The 17,198-nt window shown below is 36.0% G+C and overlaps 1 protein-coding gene across 2 annotated transcripts in view; it reads left to right on the forward strand.

Annotated features, from left to right (window-relative positions):
- Window positions 1-17,198, forward strand: part of LOC127837054 (uncharacterized) — a 68,603-nt gene that overhangs the window by 11,544 nt on the left and 39,861 nt on the right. For both annotated transcript variants that reach the window (XM_052363859.1, XM_052363867.1), the window contains exons 7-14: window positions 43-146; window positions 1,950-2,065; window positions 6,935-7,038; window positions 8,956-9,075; window positions 9,908-10,049; window positions 10,623-10,751; window positions 11,553-11,678; window positions 15,747-15,841. In XM_052363859.1, the coding sequence (XP_052219819.1) occupies window positions 43-146; window positions 1,950-2,065; window positions 6,935-7,038; window positions 8,956-9,075; window positions 9,908-10,049; window positions 10,623-10,751; window positions 11,553-11,678; window positions 15,747-15,841 (936 nt within the window). The remainder of the gene's footprint in view (window positions 1-42; window positions 147-1,949; window positions 2,066-6,934; window positions 7,039-8,955; window positions 9,076-9,907; window positions 10,050-10,622; window positions 10,752-11,552; window positions 11,679-15,746; window positions 15,842-17,198) is intronic.

Consider the following 17,198-nt stretch of genomic DNA (forward strand, 5'->3'; position numbering starts at 1 on the left):
CAGGTTAAGTTGTTAGAATAACGTTTACTGTTCTAATTTCAGTTCAGTAGGTGATCAGTATTTCAAGCTCGAAAAGCTCAGAGGCTGGTCAGGTCAACAACAACAGACTCTTGCTGGGTTTGAAAAAATAAAAATTGTGGGAAAAGGTGAGTATCTTTAAACATGCACTGTGAATCACTAATTTTCATGGAGGTAAAATGAACATGGACTGAGATGCCATTATTTCACTAATTTATGACTACTGCAGTTATTTATAAATATAATTGTTCAGTAATCATGCTTACTGTGTTTGCATGTATTTTTGCATGTTGTGAAATATAAAAATACTACAGAAAATGTTTCAAAGCATAAACCTTAGAGAAAACCTTTTTTCTACTAAACATGCATTGTCCATTTGCTTGTAAAGGGTTTGATTAGATTTGTTTAAATCCTGGTACATATTAAAGGGTGTTTTATTATATAACACTTACTGGTCATGTACGTAATTCCGGCCACTTTTGGGACTATTTAAGAAAAATCTTTAGTGTTAGGCAACTGGTTGAAACTCAACTTCACATATATAATCCTGGGTTCAAAACTCACCTAGCATGAAAATTTAAATAGAATTAGATCGGTGAATGTTACTTAATGAACAGAAAATGATGACATGTAAACTATCCATTTTCGTAGGTTAAATGTACCTAAAAAATCGGCCACTTTTCAGTTTGATCTGCAGATAAAATTACAAAGCAATATCTTTAGACAAATGTCCTCAAGTTCAGAGTATTAATCAATGTTTATACTATTAAAATTTTTGACTTGAAATTTAATATAAATGCGAAATTATTATACCAGTTACTCCCCCTACCTATTTTAATAAATATAAACAATGGAAACTGCTAATTCATAAAAAAATACTTGTTTTTAACGGGTTTAATCAATTTTGTCAAACATAGCTAAAAAAGTAAATACATTTTGTTTAAAAAATTTACTTCAGTGTTGATTATTAGTAAACGCTTATATATAATATTTAAACATGTAATCTAGTAATATTCTTATCAAGGGAGGTAATTCATATATCAAAAATTTATATCTAGGTTCTGATGTGTATGTTTTGAATATAATTTTTTGTACAATTAATTGGTAAAACTTTAATTAAAGTTTATTAGATAAAATTAAAATAATTTTATTAAATATATTTGTTTCTTATATGAATATAATTGTTGCAAATAATGGTGACATCACTTTCCCCACGAGCCAAATATTTCCTGCTATATTTGTGACATTTTAACACCAAAGTTTACAGTGATATGGTTCTTACATCTGCAACATATTGAGAGCAGGGATGGTTTTCATGTTGACTTTTCTAAATAAAAACAAAATAAGTGCGTTAAGATCATGAAAATGATTTTACACAGGTGGCCGATTTTTTACGTACAGGCCGGAATTACGTACATGACCAGTATACACAGTAAAGGGTGGTATACTAAAATCACCAAGGAGGTCTGTGTTTTTGTCCATTTGTCTGTCTTGCCCTCCGTCACTAGACCAAAACTTGTTGGTTGTTGAACTTCTACACTTTTAAAAGTGCAAAACCTTCAAACTTTCTAGCATTGTTCCGCGTGATGTTAGTATCATCCTATGTTAAAAGTAGCAAAAGTTATGCCCTTTTTGTACCTAAGACTTTCTATAACATCATGCCTTTGTATTTTCTTCCCTTCTGAACTCTACACTAAGCAGTCACACTTTCTGTCTATGTCTGTTATCTTTACTGAAATTCCTTACTCATTCATAACTTTGGCATATTCTAATAGATTTCAAATAATGTGGCACTATCACAATCCATCATAAGATGTTTAGTCGCATGTAACTTTTGTCTCCCTATGCCCAAGTTCAAGGTTACAGAGGTGACATTCAAGGCAGAACAAGACAGCAGACTGGCTGTATGTTGCTTGGTTCCTGTGTTTTAGGGGCATATGGAGCAGCAGTGCTGTACAAGAAGAAAGATGACGACTCCCTGGTGATACTCAAGGAAATAAACATGCATGATCTGAAAGCTACAGAGAGGCAGATGGCGTTGAATGAGGTGATTTTTTTCAAGTTTTAAATAACAATTTGGAAAAACAGCTCTGACAGGTGTTCATTAATGTCATTTTAAAAAGACATAAGCGTTACCAGTCTGTTGGGCGGTTTATTTGTGTGTATAAACTTATCCTCCTGAAAAGTCTTCTGTGACAGTCATGTTTGTCTTAATAGTTAGTTATGGTTTTAAGCTGTATTCATAAACAAAAAACTGATGGTTTTCTTGAAAAAAAATTGGGGCACATGTGCATGAGTTACTATTGTACATGTTGTGCTTTTTTTACAACCTTTATTGCAGCCCTTTACAAACTTAAGGGTGGTATAATAGCTCTGTTTGTTTTTTTCGTTCCAATTGGGACTGATATTCAACCCCATTCCCAAGTGATTTTTATTTTTAGCTCACCTCAGCACAATGCGCTTTTGTGATTGCCTTTGTCCATCCTCCATCATGCCTTGTCAACATATGCCTTGTTAACACTCTAGAGTTCACATTTATTGTCCGATCTTAATGAAACTTGGTCACAGGATTTGTCCAAAAAATATCTTGGACGAGTTTGAAAATGGTTCTGGTTGGTTGAAAACATGACGGCCATGGGGCAGTGCATTTTTAGCTCACCTGGTTGCTCAGGTGAGCTTTTGTGACAGGTCTTTGTCCGTCTTCCGTCTGTCCGTCAGTCCGTTGTCCACATTAATTTTTGGTTTGTAAACACACTAGAGGCCACATTTCATGTCCGATCTTCATGAAACTTGGTCAGAAGATTTGTCCCAATGATATCTCGATCAAGTTTGAAACTGGGTCATGCTGGGTCAAAAACTAGGTCAACTGTACAAGTCACATTTCATGCCCAATCTTCATGTAACGTTGTCAAAATGTTTGCCTTAATGATATGTTGGTTGAGTTCAAAAGTGGTTCCGGTCTGTTGAAAAACATTGCTTCCAGTGGGCGGGGCAGTTTTCCTTATTTGGCTATAGAGAAACTTGTAAACACTCCAGAAGTCACAATGTTTGCCAATCATCATGAAAGTTGGTCAAAACATTGGTTTTATTAATATCTCGGACGAGTTTGAAAATGGTCCAGATCGGTGAAAAAACATGGCCACCAGTGGGCGGGGCATTTTTCTCTATATGTATATTGTGAAAACATGTGAACACTCTAGAAGTCACATTTTTGGCCAAATTTTCATGAAATGTGGTCAGAACATTTGTTTCCTTGATATGAGAGTTGAGTTTGAAAATGGTTCCGGTCAGTTGAATAACATGGCTGCCAGGAGGGGGGGGGCACTTTTCTTTATTTGGCTATAGAGAAACCTTGTAAACACTCTAGAAGTCACAATTTTTGCCCAATCATCATAAAAGTTGGTCAAAACATTGGTTTTATTGATATCTCGGACTAGTTTGAAAATGGTCCAGGTCAGTGAAAAAACATGGTGCCAATGGGCGGGGCATTTTTCTCTATATGTATATAGTGAAAACATGTGAACACTCTAGAAGTCACATTTTGGCCCAATTTTCATGAAATTTGGTCAGAACATTTGTTTCTTTGATATGAAAGTTGAGTTCGAAAATGGTTCCAGTCAGTTGAATAACATGGCTGCCGGGGAGGGGGGGCAGTTTTCCTTATTTGGCTATAGAGAAACCTTGTAAACACTTTAGAAGTCACAAGGTTTGCCCAATCATCATGAATGTTGGTCAAAACATTGGTTTTATTGTTTTCTCAGACGAGTATGAAAATGGTCCAGATCGGTGAAAAAACATGGCCGCCAGTGGGCGGGGCATTTTTCTCTATATGTATAAAGTGAAAACATGTGAACACTCTAGTAGTCACATTTTTGGCCCAATTTTCATGAAATTTGGTCAGAACATTTCTTTCCTTGATATGAGAGTTGAGTTCGAAAATGGTTCCGGTCAGTTGAAAACATATATGCTGGGGGGGGGGGGGGGGGGCAGTTTTCCTTATTTGGCTATTATAGAGAAACCTTGTAAACACTCTAGAAGTCACAATTTTTGCCCAATCATCATGAAAGTTGGTCAAAACATTGGTTTTATTAATATCTCGGACGAGTTCAAAAATAGTCCAGATCGGTGAAAAAACATGACCGCCAGTGAGCAGGGCATTTTTCTCTACATGTATAAAGTGAAACATGTGAACACTCTTGAAGTCACATTTTTGGCCCAATTTTCATGAAATTTTGTCAGAACATTTCTTTCCTTGATATGAGAGTTGAGTTCGAAAATGGTTCCGGTCAGTTGAAAAACATGGCTGCCAGGGGGGGGGGGGGGGCAGTTTTCCTAATTTGGCTATATAGAATCCTTGAAAACACTCTAGAAGTCACAATTTTTGCCCAATCATCATGAAAGTTGGTCAAAACATTGGTTTTATTGATATCTGGGACGAGTGCAAAAAATTTGCAGATCGGTGAAAAAACATGGCCCCCAGTTGGCGGGGCATTTTTCTCTATATGTTTATAGTGAAAACATGTGAACACTCTAGCAGTCACATTTTTGGCTCAATTTTCATGAAATTTGGTCAGAACATTTGTTTCCTTGATATGAGAGTTGAGTTTGAAAATGGTTCCGGTCATTTGAAGAGGGGGGGGCAGTTTTCTTATATTTGTATAGTAAAAAAAGCTTGTGAACACTCTAGAAATCACATTTTTTGCGCAATCATGATGAAACTTGGTACAAAGATTGGTTTTATATATATAACATAATTAATGCCATAGTTATTGCCCTTAGAATATCCAAATTTTCATTATATTATACAAAATCCTTGTAAACACTCTAGAGGTCACAATTTTGTTTCAGATTTATGAATCTTGGTCATAATATTTATTTTTGTAAGCAAAGTTTGATGTTTGGTAAGGGGGGGTCAACTCAAAATATAGGTCACCAGGTAAAATCTTACAAAAACAAAAACACTCCATATGCCAGAGTTTGTGTTAAATAATGATGAAACTTGACCAGCATGTTTGTCTTGACAATATCTACCGGTAGGTCAAGTTTGACGTTTGGTAAAGATTGAATGAACCGACTCCTCTCAGGTGAGCAAACTAGGGCCATCTTGGCCCTCTTGTTCCTTATATGGCTATAGTAAAAACTTGTTAACACTCAAGAACCCACATTAATGCTCAAATCTTCATGAAACTTGGTTAGAACATTTGTTCCAGTGATATATTTGATATGTTTTTAAATGGTTCTGGGTGTTTGAAAAACATGGCCACCAGGGGTGGGGCATTTTTACTTATATGGCTATAGAAAAACCTTCTACAGGCCACATTTATTGTCCGATTTTCATGAAACTGGGACAGAATGATTTGTTCCAATTATGTATTTGACGAGTTCAACAGTGGTTCTGTTCGGTTGAAAAATCGCCAGGGGTCAGGGCATTTTAAAAATGTTTGTAGTCCAGTCTTTATTGAACTTGGTTCCATTCTGTTGAAAAGCATGGCTTCCAGGGGACAGGTCTTTTTTATCCCCTACCGGTTTCACCGGAGGGGACTTATGGTTTCGCTCTGTGTGTCCGTCTGTCTGTCTGTCTGTGAGTCTGTCTGTCACACTTTTCTGGATCCTGCGATAACTTTAAAAGTTCTTAATCTTTTTTCATGAAACTTGAAACATGGATAGATGGCAATATGGACATTATGCACGTCATTTCATTTTGTTCATTAGTCAAAATTCTAGTTGCTATGGCAACAAATAGACTAGAAATACTGCTGAAAATGGTGGTTTCCTGGATCCTGCGATAACTTGAAAAGTTCTTAATATTTTTTCATGAATTTTGCAACATGGATAGATGGCAATATGGACATTATGCACGTCATTTCATTTTGTTCCTACATCAAAAATTGGGGTTGCTATGGCAACCACACACAAAAATAATCTGAAAATGGTGGAATTTCTGACAAATTTTGGTAGGGGACCATATTGCTTGACAATAGCCTTGTTCCTTATAGAGTATGTAAGGCTATAGTCAAACATTGATAACACTCTAATAGTCACATTTATAGTTTAATCTTCATGAAGCATGGTTAGAACTTTTGTTATAGTGATATCTTGGTCTGCCTAGAACAGGTAAGTTCCTTTGTATCGCAGGTGAGCGACTTTGGGCCTTTGAAGCCCTCTTGTTTGCAAATGGGACCTATCAATTTCCAATGAAGGTTTCCTAAACATTTTTAGATCTCAACATTAAGTGAATTTCCCATACATATCAATAAGATGAACCTTAGTGCATATAATTTTGAAAAAAAAACAACTGTTTTTTTCAATTTTGAAGCATTTGTTAGCCAAAAAAATAGCATAACTAATTTCCAGATCTCAGTCAAAACACCATAATTTTTCACAATTCAAAGGGACCCGGCCCCATTTCCAAAATGCTCAGAAATTTATTTATAAAATCATTTTTCATGTCTGTGTGTCTGTCTATCAGTCTTCCAGTACATCCGTCTGTCAATCTGTAGAAACAAAATTCAAACTTACTTTGTTTGTTCCTTATGATATAAAATTGTGTGTGTGTGTGATTAAATATAACAAAAGTTATGCCCATTTTTGTTTTTAGAGTTTCTGTTACATTATTATTGTTAATACTATAGACTTTATTAGCAAAAAATATTGCAAATGTAAAATTGTATTATTTTTCTGTGCACATTTTGTTCAGGTTTCCTGAGATCAAAAATGGCTTTGTCCAATGTTCCAAAGTTACAACTTGCTTCATATTATATAAAAAGCCCTCATCCACCCTCAGCACGTCTCATTAATGAGACAGCCTGAGGCTGGGTGGGGGCTTGCTTTGGGTATGTATCATGATAACTACATGATATGTTCCGATTTTAATCATGCACTGTAGCATGATGACGACTGTTCTCCCCTATTTCAGGTGAACATTCTGGCCATGCTGGAGCACCCTAACATCATCAGCTACTTTGACTCCTTCGAAGAAGATGGTGTGATTATGATTGAGATGGAATATGCAGAAGGAGGGTGGGCATGGATTATTACTCAAAGTCTCATCACTACATTAGTCTTCAATCTTGGCAGTTTGATCAAGCAAGCCCAATACCCTTCATAACCTGTGTCATGCAAACATGGGTCTTAAGCCATATTCCTTCAGCAAAGGTTCAGACCAGGGGTCATATTCCAGAAACATCTTAAGTCATTTCTTAAATATTTTCACTTAAGTTCAAAATTGCAATTGTTTGTATTTCTTTTCTTTACATGCATGTTTTTTGGTATTCCTCAAATAACATTGACATAATGATGTTATTTTAATGTAATTTTCGATGCCTAACTATTACAGTATGAAACGAAACCCTTGAGAAAAATTCCCAATTTAAGGATAAAAATAAAAATTTAACTTAAGATGCTTCTGGAATACCACTCCAGTCTTCTCACAAGCTACTCTGTGTGAAAACACCACAATCTCTTGCGTGACTTTCATAGCAATCAGTGTTTCTTTATACCAATCTGTGTCACTGCGCAGGCTGGTCTGGAGCTTTGCTGGCCTCATATGGCCTGGGGCTGATATTATTGATTAAAAGTAGCAAAAATCTTGCAAGAAATGTATGCCATAAACAACCCTGTTGTAAAAGGTGTCAGTGTTTGGCTCACAAGCTTAAGGTCGCTGTGGCGTAGTGGATACAGTGTCTGCCTAGCAATTGGGGGGTCATGTGTTCTAACCCCACTTGGAGTGTTCCTTTGATCTCCCCCAAAGACACCAACGGCTGGTTCTAGTCCTATGAAACGGAATCGAGAGCGTTTCAATAAGCATAAGGCTTTTAATGCAATCAAGCTAAACTAAATAGGTTTAAACTAAGCTTAGGTTGGTACTTATTTTGATTGGTGATTATACATGTACTTGGTCTATGAAATCTTAGATGATTTCTTTATATAAAACATCTTAGAAATACATACGGAATATTACACTAGTCAATTGTTCCAAGAGTTTGTATCACTCGAGTGGCTTGTGTGATGACGTATCACACGAGAGGCGGTGCCTCGCGTGTGATGCGAAATAGCACAAGCCACGAGAGTGATACAAACTCTTGGAACAATTGACTAGCGTTATATTCCTTTAATTATATACAACAACTAACGCAAACAGTTAACAATTGCATTTTTTACTTTAACAAAACAATGACTAAAACGGTAGGCCATAGTTTATTTAAGACGCATATGAATACAGTTTATGTAAATTAACATGTAAACATTCGAACCGGGACAGCACAGGTTTCCGACACGCTTACCTTAATGCCATCGTTAATCCAATGTTTATAACAATTAAGTTGACAACTTTAATCCGATGTTTATAACAAAAACGTTGAAACAATATGCACTTCCACTTCTATCTTCAATGTCTTTATCAAAACTTAGTTTAAACCACACTATTTTATTGTATTTCTATCGAAATATACATTCATGCATGATAAACACACACTCCAAAATACGTTTTGAATTCGTTCGATGTTTTTAATAAATAGTTTACTGTTACAAAACACCACGCCCAACAGGTCCTTAAATTCCATAGAGTTTAGATAAAACTATTGTGTTTCGTCACAGAAATGACGTCACACGATGTACTACGTAATATATTTCGTAATCTAAAATATTTCTACTTTCCGTGCCCGTAATGTGACGTCATTAAATGGGTCGAAGCAGTCCGGCTAGTATGGTAATACGGAATTGGAAACAGCGGGTAGCGTAATACAGGATTTTTTATTTCAAAGGGTGATACAACCTGTATTTTGTTAAAAGCATTAAACAGGTATATAATAAAGTCCTGTATCCAGGGCATGAAAGAACAATTGGCTAGTGATGACTAGTTTAGAAATCACATTCCAAAACCACTGCCAATCACAGTCAAGGCATATTTGTTCCCATATGTGTCTCTGCCCTCTGTAGGACACTGGCCCGTTACCTGGCAAGTCAGGAGAAGTCCTTGGAGGAGCGAGATATTATTGTCATGTTCCAGCAGATAGTGTCTGCAATCAGGCACATCCATGAACACAACATCCTGCATCGGTAAGCATGAACACAGAGTCTTGCATTGATAAGCATTAACACAGAGTCCTGCATTAATAAGCATGAACACAACAGCTTGCATGAACATAACAGCTTGCATGAACACAACATGCTGCATCAGTGAATGTGAACAAATAGTCCTGCATTGGTAAGTATGAACAGAGAGTCCTGCATTTATAAGCATGAACACAACAGCTTGCATGAACACAACATCCTGCATCTGTGAATTTGAACAAATAGTCCTGTATAGACAAGCATGAACACAGCATCTTGCATGAACACATCATCCTTCATCAGTAAACTTGAACACAACATCCTGGATCATTAAAACATGAATACAACATCCAGCATTGGTAAGCATGAACACACTTTGAAGCATCTGAAAGCATGAACACACTCTTGAGCATTGGTAAGCATGAACACACTTTTAAGCATTGGTAAACATGAATGCAACATCCGGCATCTGTATGGACGAACACAACATCCTGACTATTAGCATGAACGCAACAGTAAACATCAAAACAACATTTTGAAAAGGTAAACATGAATACAAGATTCTGCCAAATAGGTAAACATGAACATAGCATCCTGCATCGTTAAGCATAAACAATAAATCTTGCCTATGTAAGCATGAACACAAAATAATGCATCGTTACTCATGAACACAACATCTGTATTTATAAATTATCAACAGAACATCTTATATTATTGAACATGAATTCAAGATCCTGCCTGAACACAACATCCTGCAGACAAGAGTCGATCTGTGTATCTGTATTTTAATATAGGTGTGTTGGTCTCTGTATTTTTGACCTTTTGTATAATTTTGCAGGGATTTGAAGACTGCCAACATTTTCCTGACGAAGGAGTGTGTAGTGAAGGTTGGAGACTTTGGTATTTCCAAGATGATGTCCACTGCAAATAAAGGTGCTAACACAGTATTGGGGACCCCATACTACATAAGTCCAGAGATGGTAAGTGTTTTCGTATATATTCAATACTAACGATGCAAGCCAATATTAATTGATGATAGCCTTCTTTACCACCATATATTGAGATATAAAGATCGATTTAGATTAAACATTAATTAAGATATAAACATTGATTTAGATATAAACATTTATTGAGATATAAACATTGATTTAGATATAAACATTTATTGAGATATAAACATTGATTGAGATATAAACATTTATTGAGATATAAACATTGATTTAGATATAAAAATTTATTGAGATATAAACATTGATTGAGATATAAACATTGATTTAGATATAAACATTTATTGAGATATAAACATTGATTGAGATATAAACATTGATTTAGATATAAACATTTATTGAGATATAAACATTGATTGAGATATAAACATTGATTTAGATATAAACAATCATTTAGATATAAACATTTAATTAGATATAAACATTCATTTAGATATAAACATTCATTTAGATGTAAACTGTTCTATACTTGGTGTACTAAAAGTATATTACACACAAAATGGTTAAGTTCATTCTTGGAGTACTATCAGTCCTATTTGTTGGTAGTGTGAGGGTAAACCATACAATGACAAGTCTGACATCTGGGCCCTTGGCTGCATCTTATATGAGATGGCCTGTCTGCAGAAAACATTTGAGGGCACTAACCTGCCAGCACTGGTCAATAAGATAATGAAGGTAGAAAAACACATGTTTGGTTTTGGAGATTAATGTGACCAACTTTGTTACAATTATTTGTAATCATTTTCAATAGCTATTACTTTAAATGACATGATGATGTATTCTGAAGTGTTTTCAGTGATAATGACCTGTGTAATGCAAAAATGGGTCTTGTGTCATATGGGGCAGGTGAAGCTCCAGAGCAGCCTGTGCGATCTCCTGGTCAGGACCTACACTGTCCGCTATTAGCCACACAATGTTTCATGGTCTCATTTGTGGATCGGGTACCCCCTGACCAAACTTTGTGGATGGAAAGGCTGAGCTGCAGATATGCTAGCAGCACATGGCATAAGGCCCTTTTTTGCATGGCGCTGGTCAAATGTTTGTATGACCATATTTGGACTACAATAATCTAAATGGGTAGTCCCTTTTTATACCCCGCCATAAGCTGAGGGATATTGGTTTGGCATCATCCGTCCGTCTGTCTGTCCGTCCGTCTGTCTTTCTGTCCGTCCGTCTGGGGCCATAGCTTAAAAGTGCTTTGGCAGATTTTATTGAAACTTGGTATGAGTATATATATGGATAAGAGGATGATGCACGCCAAATGGCATTGTACACCATCTGTTTATAACGGAGTTATGACCCTTTGTATCTTGAAAAATTGCTTTTTTGAGTGTTAAATATTACACTTTTGTGTCCAGAAGCATATTGGCGGGGGATATCAATTCAATGAACTTGCTTGTTTCTAATTAAAATTTTTATGTCCTTGTGATTATTCTACACAAATATTCAAATCCCACCCTCCCATAAATATTTTAGGGTCAGTTTGCCCCCGTGAAGGGCAACTACTCCCAGGAGTTCAAGGATCTGATCATGCTTATGTTGTCCCAGGACCCTGCTGTCCGTCCATCTGCACAGGACCTTCTGCATACCCTCATACCTCAGGTATGCAACTATGCATCTCAATGACTTTAGACAGATAACAGGAGCTTTAGAATTGAGCTTAGGGTAAACAGGGCTTAAAGCATGCACATTAATTGTTGTCCCATATTAGCCTGTGAAGTCAGCACAGGCTTGTCAGGAAAGACACTTTTTGCTTTTAATATTTTTTTTCATTTAAAGGAAGTCTCTTCTCAGGAAAATGCAGTTTAGGTGAAAGTGTCGTGTCTAATTAGCCTGTTTGGCCTTGACATGCGCACATTGTCAAGTTTTTGTGGTCAGGTGTTTTAATGCTCCCGATATATATATATATATATATATATATATATATATATATATATATATATATATATATATATATATATATATATTTATATATATGGGGAGCATTATAGTTGCCAGTTTGTCCTTCCGCACTTCCACACTTCTGTACGGTCACACTTTTGTTACAGTTTCTCATAGCACCTTCAATTCTTTACCGATCTCTTTCATATTTGGCATGTAGATACCTTGCATGGACCTCTACCTTTTGATGACGTTTGAGGTCACTGGGGTCAAGGTCACCAAGGTTAATAATAGACTTTTGTTACAGTTTCTCATAGCACCTTCAATACCTTACCGATCTCTTTCATATTTGGCATGTAGATACCTTGCACAGACCTTTACCTTTTGATGATGTTTGAGGTCACTGGGGTCAAGGTCACTAAGGCTAATAATAGACTTTTGTTACAGTTTCTCATAGCACCTTCAATACTTTACCGATCTCTTTCATATTTGGCATGTAGATACCTTGCATGGACCTCTACCTTTTGATGACGTTTAAGGTCACTGGGGTCACGGTCAAGGTCACCAAGGCTAATAATAGATTTTTCCGTCACACTTTTGTTACAGTTTCTCATAGCACCTTCAATACTTTACCGATCTCTTTCATATTTGGCATGTAGGTACCTTGCATGGACCTCTACCTTTTGATGCCATTTGAGGTCACTGGGGTCAAGGTTTTCAAGGCTAATAATAGACTTTTGTTACAGTTTCTCATAGCACCTTCAATACTTTACCGATCTCTTTCATATTTGGCATGTAGATATCTTGCATGGACCTCTACCTTTTGATGACGAGTGAGGTCACTGGGGTCAAGGTCAAGGTCACCAAGGCTAATAATATATTTTTCCGTCACACTTTTGTTACAGTTTCTCATTGCACCTGCAATACTTCACCGATCTCTTTCATATTTGGCATGTAGGTACCTTGCATGGACTCTACCTTTTGATGACGTTTGAGGTCACTGGGGTCAAGGTCACCAAGGCTAATAATAGACTGTTGTTACAGTTTCTCATAGCACCTTCAATACTCTACCGATCTCTTTCATATTTGGCATGTCGATACCTTGCATGGACCTCTTCCTTTTGATGGTGTTTGAGGTCACTGGGGTCAAGGTCACCAAGGCTAATAATAGACTTTTGTTACAGTTTCTCATAGCACCTTCAATACTCTACCGATCTCTTTCATATTTAGCATGTAGATACCTTGCATGGACCTCTACCTTTTGATGACGTTTGAGGTCACTGGGGTAAAGGTCAAGGTCACCAAGACTAATAATAGATTTTTCGTCACACTTTTGTTACAGTTTCTCATAGCACCTTCAATACTTTACTGATCTCTTTCATATTTGGCATGTAGGTACCTTGCATGGACCTCTACCTTTTGATGACGTTTGAGGTCACTGGTGTCAAGGTCACCAAGGCTAATAATAGATTTTCTCAAGGTCACACTTTGATTACAGTTTCTCATAGCGCCTTCAATATTTGACCGATCTCTTATATATTTGGCATGTAGGTACCTTGCATGGACCTCTACCTTTTGATGAGGTTTGAGGTCACTGGGGTCAAGGTCAAGGTCACTGAGGCTTATATTAGATTTTCTCAAGGTCTCACTTTTTTCCACACAATTAACCCATATGTCGAAGAAACATCATTGGGGAGCATCCATCAGTTTTGCTTTGATTTATAATAAAACATTTTCAAGTGACATTTTACACTTTTGCATAAGATCTTAGGAATAAGTGATGCAAAATTCTATGCTGTATTGCATTTCTTATAGGATGGATTTGAGCATTTTCTAAGGTCATTCCACATGAGTGACTTTGGACACAGTAATTTACATTATATAATAATTTGTTTCAAGATCTCATACTTGTATGATTCAAATTTGAATGCAGAATAGGCTTGCCATGCTTAAAGGACCTTTTCACGTTTTGGTAAAATGACAAAATTGAAAAAGTATGTTTCATATTTGCAAATTTTCATTTTAGTTATGATATTTGTAAGGAAACAGTAATACTGAACATTTACCATGCTCTAAAATAGCCATTATATGCATCTTTTGACAATTTAAAAACCTGAAAATTATAAAGCGTTGCAACGGAAACAAATTAAATAATTTGGAGAGTTCTGTTGTTGTCATTATATTTTGTGAAACTAAGAGGATTGCTTATATAAAGTATAAAATACATCCTTTAATGTATGATGACGGATGGCTGAGTGGTCTTAGTGGTAGACTTTTACTCCAGGACTCCAGGGTCAGTGGTTCGAGCCCTGTTGAGGATCACTTTGTTTGTTTTTTAGCTCACCTGAGCACAACGTGCTCATGGTGAGCTTTTGTGATCGCCTTTTGTCTGTCATCCGGGGTCCAGCGTCAACATTTGCCTTGTTAACACTCTAGAGGCCACATTTATTTTCCAATCTTCAAGAAATTTAGTCGGAAGAATGGTCCCAATGATATCTTGGATGAGTTTTAAAATGGTTACGTTTGCTTGAAAAACATGGCTGCCAAGGGGCGGGGCTATATATATGGCTATAATAGTAAAATCTTGTTAACACTCTAGAGTCCTCATTTATTGTCCGATCTTCATGAAAAATGGTCAGAAGATTCATCCCAATAATATCTTGGACGAGTTAAAAAATGATGCAGGTTGGTTGAAAAACATAACCGCCAGGGGGCGGGGCATTTTTCCCTATATGGCTATAGTAAAACCTTGTTAACACTTTAGAGGCCACATTAATTTTCCAATCTTCATGAAACTTGGTCAGAAGATTTGTCCCAATGATATCTTGGATGAGTTTGAAAATGGTTTTGGTTGCTTTATAAACATGGCCACCAGGGGGCCGGGCATTTTCCTAATATGGCTATACATGTATATTGCTTTAGTAAAACCTTATTACCACTCTAGAGATCACATTTATTGTCTGATCATCATGAAACTTTGTCACAAAATTTGTACCAATTATATCTTGGATGAGTTCAAAAATGGTTCTGGTTGGTGGAAAAACATGGCCACCAAGGGGGCGTGGCATTTTTCCTTATATAGCTATAGTAAAACCTTGTTAACACTCTAGAACCCATATTTATTGTCCGATCATCGTGACACTTTGTCAGAAGATTTGTCCCAACGATATCTTGGACAAGTTCGAAAATGGTTCCAGTTGCTTGAAAAACATGGCCACCAGGGGGCGGGGCATTTTTCCTTATATGAATTCATGAATCTTCATGAAACTTCGTCAGAATATTTGTTTAAATGATATCTTGGATGTGTATAAAAATGGTTGTGGTCTGTTGAAAAACGTGGCTGCCAGGGTGTTAACTAGTCATGAAAGTTGTAAGAACATTTTGTTCTAATGACATCTTGTGCTGTACAGAACAGGTCAGTTCCTTTCCTCTCAGGTTAGCAACTTTGTGCCTTTCAGGCCCTTTTGTTTTAAATTTTATTCTTGATTTTTTACTGGAGCTATTTAGATGCAATGTTAACATTTATCAATATAAAGCAGTTAATGACAAACTTCAAAATCTGTGAAATTTAAAGGCCCATTTGAAATTAATCACCTATCCTCTTCAACGTTAGGCCTTTGTGATTGCTTTGGACTGTTAATCTTTCAAAGAGTTCTTGGCTTCATTCATTGTTCCCAGGCTGTCAATCAAACCATATACATTGACAAAGTGCATCATCAGGATGCATCCATCACTTTGTTTGATATTAAATTTATAGAATATTATGTTCATCATTTTTATATTAAAAAGCTCTTGTCCCAATATGAAGAAGTGACAACCACAGATAATGATGAGGACTTGGACATGACAAAGGACAAGGTCAACAGCTCGAAGAAGAAAACCAGGTATTCCAACTGTAAATTGTCATCTTGCTTTACACAATTGTGAATGATTGTTTTCTAGAACACTCAATAAAAGCTTATAAGATTGATCTCATAAATTGTCTTATTACATTTCTGTCTTGTGAGATATTTGGATAATATGTAAAGAAAAAATTTACTTATGAATATTTTGTTTGTTTTGTCCGACAATGGGTCTGAAAGCACCCAAATGTTTTTCAGACATAGCCATTTTTTTTGTAAGAGCTTCTGATTTTAGATTTCAGAACTTGTAGGGCAGATTTAAAAAAATTTGATTTATCACTATTTGGGCTACTCTGGAGTAACTCAGTGAATAACTTTTTTTCAAAGAAGAGTTTTTTCAGATACCAATCATTTCATTTATAATGGAGTAATTAACCCAATGTTGAAAATACACACGTTTACACAGTATCTGTCCTGACTGTGACATTTAATTTGTTAAATTGTTTATATTTATGCGTCCATGATTATGAGTATCATAGACACTTATCTTTTTTCACTCCTTTATAATACATCCTTTTCACAATATGTCAAAATTGATAAGAGGGCAAAGTCACATGACTCGCAGAACTCCAGAACGAGGCTGAGGGTGTATCCATTTCTAATAGTTCCATGCAACGCTGCATCTGATTTCAACCACTCACTCTTTTGAACATTCGGCAAAGTAATGATATTGTCAACACATGATGACATTGTAAGAACTAGCAGTAATATATACTTCCCTTTTTAAGTGTTAATGCATGAAGTAAATGTTCATGGTTAAAGTACTTGTTTTATTCAATTGTTTGCATACAATTTCACACTCTTCTTTTGAGAATTTTTATCGCGGTGTAAAATCAAAGATAAATCAAATAGTCTTGTTAACTGATAGATCTGTTGAGTTATTGCCCCGTGTTCTGCACAAAATCATTATCTCGTTGTGATCATTTACTGTTAGAACAAATACTAAATAATAGCAAGTTGTCATAAGCCACAGGCAGCAGTTGTCTGGTCATTAAACAAAATGTATTATACCTACATGTCTTCTCCTGGTAATAGTTTTGCCATTGCCAATAGTCATTTCTAGGACTAATTTTTTCCAAATATTAAGATTAAAATTAATTTTTCCTTACAGATTGTCAGAAACTAAGTACTGCATAGATATTGGCCAGTTTAATCATAATTAAAAAGTGAATGACTGACATTTGTTTCTACGCGGATTTTGACACAGGTGGACGTTGGTTTCTACTTTGTTTTGACAACAGGGACAATATATCCTATGTTATTTTAGGTCACTTGTATTTTTATAAAGATGATATAAAATTTATAAATATACACTAATGGTACTAAATATGATGTCGTT

Source organism: Dreissena polymorpha, chromosome 1 (genome assembly GCF_020536995.1).
Source record: "Dreissena polymorpha isolate Duluth1 chromosome 1, UMN_Dpol_1.0, whole genome shotgun sequence".
Classification (NCBI taxonomy): Eukaryota; Metazoa; Mollusca; class Bivalvia; order Myida; family Dreissenidae; genus Dreissena; species Dreissena polymorpha.